Below are 5,298 nucleotides of genomic sequence, written 5' to 3' on the forward strand. Positions count from 1 at the left end.
CGCGTTCGCGGCCCCGAGAGAAACCTATAATACGTAAGAAGAAATGTGCAAAAAGAAATCGCGTTATACACGTAATTGTCCGGCGACGGGAGACGATTATTGTTATTATTATATCCGCCGCGCGTATATCCGCTCGGGGAAATCGTCGCGACACGTTTAGCTCCGCGAATCCTCGAACGTTCCGTACGAGTCATGCAACTTAATTAACTATTAACAATAGTCTAAAGATGTCGAATCTATTTTTAAAACATGGCGTGCGCGAGAAAAAGAAAAAGAGAAAAAATCCATATTTTGCTATTGACTGGGAATCGATACGAGATTCTGCTAACAATAACGACGATGATCGATATACACAGAGACACATACACACATACGTACCTCAGAGATCGACCGTGATATCGATACGACTTCTCTAGCTGATACGACATATTTGTTTTTTTAGGGAGAGAGAGGTCTGACCGTTTATTTTGGCTATTATCGGCATTAACTCTTCTACGACATTGTAATTCATAGAGCGCGTGTCGCGCATTGAACGTGATATAACGGAGAAAATAATACCGCGCGCGAATCGCGGCGGACGGTTCTCCGGCCGGCTGCGAGCGCAGCTAATGGTTTTAGGTCGTAGATAGCGAATAATAAAAGGATGAAAAAAATGCACACGTAGAATAATCTGGGAATTTAAGTGTAGCGAACTGTTGGAGGCAACCGAATCGTGTGTTATGTACACGACATATTTACGAAGAAACGAAAGAGACAGATCTGCACGCGAGCAAACATTCGACTCTTTCGATTCTTGTTCTTTTTTTTTTCGTCCGACTTTCGCGACTTGCTGCTAAAAGTTGTGAATCGCGCGATTCCATACGCGAGTCTCTCGTTTAGATATTTTAGCCGAGAGAGGAAGAAGAGATATCGGTATAGTTAATCACGTAGGAGGGCAGTTTATGGTTCGTCGGACACGGCGTGTCGTTCCGTTCCGTTCCAGGGGTGCGAGGAAAAAGAGCTAAAAGGGAAGAGAGAAAAAAAGAGATATTCATCGCGCGCGCGCGTCTTGCGAAGAAGAATCTTGCGATACCGCTGCTCGGATACTTGCTCGAGCCCGTTCCCTTTTCGTTCTTTGCGAACTAGCGAACCGTCAATGGATTATATCTGTATTTAAGATTAGATCTCAATACGTCGCAAATGTATGCAAGGCCTAAATACTACTATGTAAACCGTAAGCCTCGTGTCGTCTAATCGGGAAACGAAAGGGAAAAAAATGATGAAATGTGCGGATATATATAACGTATATATATATATATATATATATTATATTAAACGAATCATTCCTCGATGCTATATATCGAAAAATACTACGATATAATGTAACTGCGTTATAACTACTCGTCTAAATCCTCGTAATGAAGTCCCATGCGTTATTATCGTTACATACAATGTCACACATGCACGCGTGTACGCGGGGAGTGGACGCGTAATCTCTCCCTCTCTCGCGAATACACGTGCGTGCGATATATTTCCACGCGCGTACAAGGCAAGGCACACTCACGCGTAATAAGCAGAAATTGCACGCCCTCGCGTCGTCGCGGATATGCCTTCTCGAAGAAAAGCCTCATTCGATGTTGAACTTGAAAGTTTTAACACTTGTTGATTAGCTGATTAAAAAAAAAAAGAAGAACGCGTCACACGCGATCGACGTCGCGATGACTAACGTAATGCGTCACGTCGTCTTTAGGAATAAATAACTCGCTCCTGTACGATCAAGAGCGGAAATGCTGTCCGAGTCAAATGTAGCAAAAAAATCGAACTGTATTTGTATCGAGCTTCTCTCTCTCTTCTCTAGAGAAGATGCCAGTAGTTGGTTGGCTGGCCAGCTAAGATCTAGAAAAAGTTTAACGAGACTCACAGATAGAGAAGCTCGTTCAGTTTGAAAACAGTTCACGATCTCCTCACGCCGGAAAGCATTTTTGCTGTCGATTGCACATGTACAATATTGTATACACGACGACCGTAAGGGGGTTTGGGGAGGGGGGAGGGAGGGTTAGATGATTGTGTGTTCGAACGGATGGATGAATGAACGAAATCTCTTGTTTCGGTCCCGAACGGGAAAGACTCCGGCAATTGTAACTCTTAGTACGTAATCGTAGACGCAATCGTAAAGAAAAGAACATATTGTATTGAAGCGAGTGAAGATCAGGCCCACCTGTACACGTACATATACAAAATACACATATATATATATATATACACACACAGATACAGATACCTATGCGCGCGCGTATATATATATACAAATATATAAACTACGTATATTTTTATGAACGTGATGAGGTAACAACGCATAGCTTGTAATATCGATTTTAACGACCGACCGATTTACCTGGCCCCTCGCGTGCGATTAAACGATTGAGCGGGTGTAAGACTAAGCACTTGGACAAGTTTTTTCCTCGCCTTTCTACCTCGCCATTATTTCCCTCCGTATCTCTCCTTTTTCTTCCGCTCTTTTTCTCTCTCTCATTCCTTGCTCTCGAGTTGCGATGATCATTGAAAACGCAAAGATCATGATTTTTTTTTTTCAGGTTCGCGGTAATCACACCGTAGGAGCCATCGTTTAAACGAATTTTATTATTTCATTATACATGTACGAAGTGAACGTTTATTGCTCCAACTTAAATGTATTTTTAATCAATCGATTTTTGAGTTATAAAACTATTCTCCTTTCATGTATTATAATTTGTTCATATCCTATATCTATATCTTAAGTTGCGACAAAATTGCGTAAATTCCAATAAATATTAAGCTGCGATAGACATATGTGAAAATTCGAAGGCACTCGTTCGATATACATGTATTATTAGATCCAAGTGATTCAAGAAAACGTAATCGAATAGAAAATAAAATCAATATGTTTGAACTTACCTTATAGAAGACATCCGGAACGTATTGTTTATCAGTCGACTCGATCACATAGCCCAATTCCGGTGCGTCTTTTGTAGGAACCAAACAGCCATCTCGTACTAACGCCATGCATTGATTGGATACCTGATAGCCCTCCATGTGTACTTGATTTTTATCATCTCCTGTAATATTTCGAAGATATATATATCTGATAAGCACTAGTTTTGCATGGCGTTTGTAATAGAGATTTCGTAATATTCGAAGGAAATATTGTTATTGTATATTATTAGGTTGATAAAAAAATTCATTTTTTTTCTGTTAAAAAGAAATTTGCTTCCGTTACATATAATGCAAATTTCAAACAGATAAAAATATTTAATGTTATCAATGAAAATGAAGTTTTAAGTAATTTAAATTTAACATTTACTTATTTTTTTTTAATGCAAATTTACATAAAATTTAATTTTTTTTTAATGCAAATTTACATAAAATTTAATAAAAAAGATACTAAATTTTGTAAAATATTATGAAAAATATACTAAATTTTATATACATGTACACAAATATACTTTTCGATTGTAGATACATTAAATTTAATTTAGTGTCATAAAATTGAATTTTATTTGTATAATTAAAAGTACATTAAATTTCATGTACATTTTTAATTTTTAATAGTGCACGTGATTAGTGTTCTAGTATGGCAGGAGGAATAAATTTTTTAATCAACCTAATAGTTTCGAAACAAAAAAGATACATGTAATGGAAGATTGAGACTTACCTGTGACGCAAACAGTTACAAATTTTGAGCCAAAATAACCATTAGGCGAGAAGCGGCAAGGATTTGGATACCGATTTTGAAAGTACCCAGCCATAATGCACTCTTGAGCGGATAGGAAATGACTTTCTATATTGCGGACATGTTTGACCTGATCGAATAAAACTGACAAAGTTAATCGCCGCACGTATGAATTCGGTATTAAGAATATATTACACAAAAAATAAGAATATATCAAATTACCGTTCCCTTCTTGACATCATCGGCTATGAGGTCAGTGAAAATCCATCCGACTCTCCTCAGATTAAGTGTCCGGCCTAATTCCTCGACTAACGCTTCCCTTTCGTCCGGCAGAAGTCTTATCGTGTCTTTTGTACTTTCCTGACCAAAAAAAGAAAAAAAACGTGAACGTTATCTCGGTACTTCGTTAACCAAAAGTGTATGTTTATAGATTTGTCGAAGATTGTACGAGCGCTATGTACCTGCGGTGGTTCGTATATGGCCGCAACGACTGCTCTAATTCCTAGCGGAACATCCGAATGTATTTCGTATCTTCCGTATAAATAGCCGATACGTTGGTGCCCAGTGCTGCGCCAATAATTAAGAAAACGTTCTACTAAACTAGCATTCTCGAACATGACGTTGTCCACGTGCCGATAAGTCTGGCGGTTCAGAGTGATTGAGTTCGGTTGGCATTTGCTGCAGATCCCTCGCGGCCACGGCGGATGGTCCTTGCAGCCAGTCTTTATACGGCAGCTTATGTCGTCTAATTGTATAAACTTGCCCCTGCGACAAATATATACGAGATACAGTCGAACAAGTCTTGTAATGTTTATAATTATTTCACGACGCATTTCGTACCTATCAACTCCGGCAGTGAGCTTCCTGAGATACGAATGAAAAGACAAGTGCTTGATATTTTGTTCCTTCAAATAAATCTCATCAAAAGGTTCCAGAGGTGAACAGTGAACGCAGCATCCTCTCGCTCCATGCCGACAACTGTAAAAATTATTTTTCATTTTTTACTTTGATACTAACTTTGAATTATTTAGATTACTTACAGTTTTTCGTCGCGTTTACGCTGAATTTTGCCGTCCATTTTCCATAATTGCTCATCGATATCGTTCTCGACTATATTCGGCAGAGATCGTGACGAACCAGACGAACGATTTGTAATTCCGTTTGCAGTGTCCATTGGGCCTGATTCTAAATTATACAGAACAATATAAAAGTCTGACGAACAAAAAAATGACTTATATCCATTCAATAACTTTTTGTAGTTTATAGCGTTAGATTACAAAATTTTCCTTACAAAAATTTATTTAGTGATTTAACCTTTATTTCACGACGAACCATTTGTGTCCCCAATTAATTTTTAATGCTTATAAACACAAAAATTATTAAATAATTCTTTATCATCTTTGAGAAAAATTTATAAGATCATATATTTAAAAAATTATATATAAATGTTATAATTAATTACTTGGTGTATTTCAGTATTTCTCCCAGTATTTCAAAGAAATAGAACATAAATGACAAGAATGATCAAGTACGTGTACTAAGAGTTAATATAAATAACAAGTTTAATATTTTGGATAATATAAACATATATATATATATAAGCATATATA

At 37.4% G+C, this 5,298-nt stretch overlaps 1 protein-coding gene across 1 annotated transcript in view; it reads right to left on the reverse strand.

Moving 5' to 3' along the window:
• Nucleotides 1-5,298, reverse strand: part of LOC105623479 (nuclear protein localization protein 4 homolog) — a 25,810-nt gene that overhangs the window by 13,586 nt on the left and 6,926 nt on the right. Inside the window, exons 4-9 of the mRNA XM_012204877.1 lie at nt 4,729-4,900; nt 4,529-4,666; nt 4,150-4,453; nt 3,911-4,048; nt 3,671-3,818; nt 2,914-3,074 (exon numbers count right to left, since the gene is read on the reverse strand). Coding sequence (XP_012060267.1) covers nt 2,914-3,074; nt 3,671-3,818; nt 3,911-4,048; nt 4,150-4,453; nt 4,529-4,666; nt 4,729-4,900 — 1,061 coding nt within the window. The remainder of the gene's footprint in view (nt 1-2,913; nt 3,075-3,670; nt 3,819-3,910; nt 4,049-4,149; nt 4,454-4,528; nt 4,667-4,728; nt 4,901-5,298) is intronic.

This window comes from Atta cephalotes (assembly GCF_000143395.1).
Source record: "Atta cephalotes unplaced genomic scaffold scaffold00002, whole genome shotgun sequence".
Classification (NCBI taxonomy): Eukaryota; Metazoa; Arthropoda; class Insecta; order Hymenoptera; family Formicidae; genus Atta; species Atta cephalotes.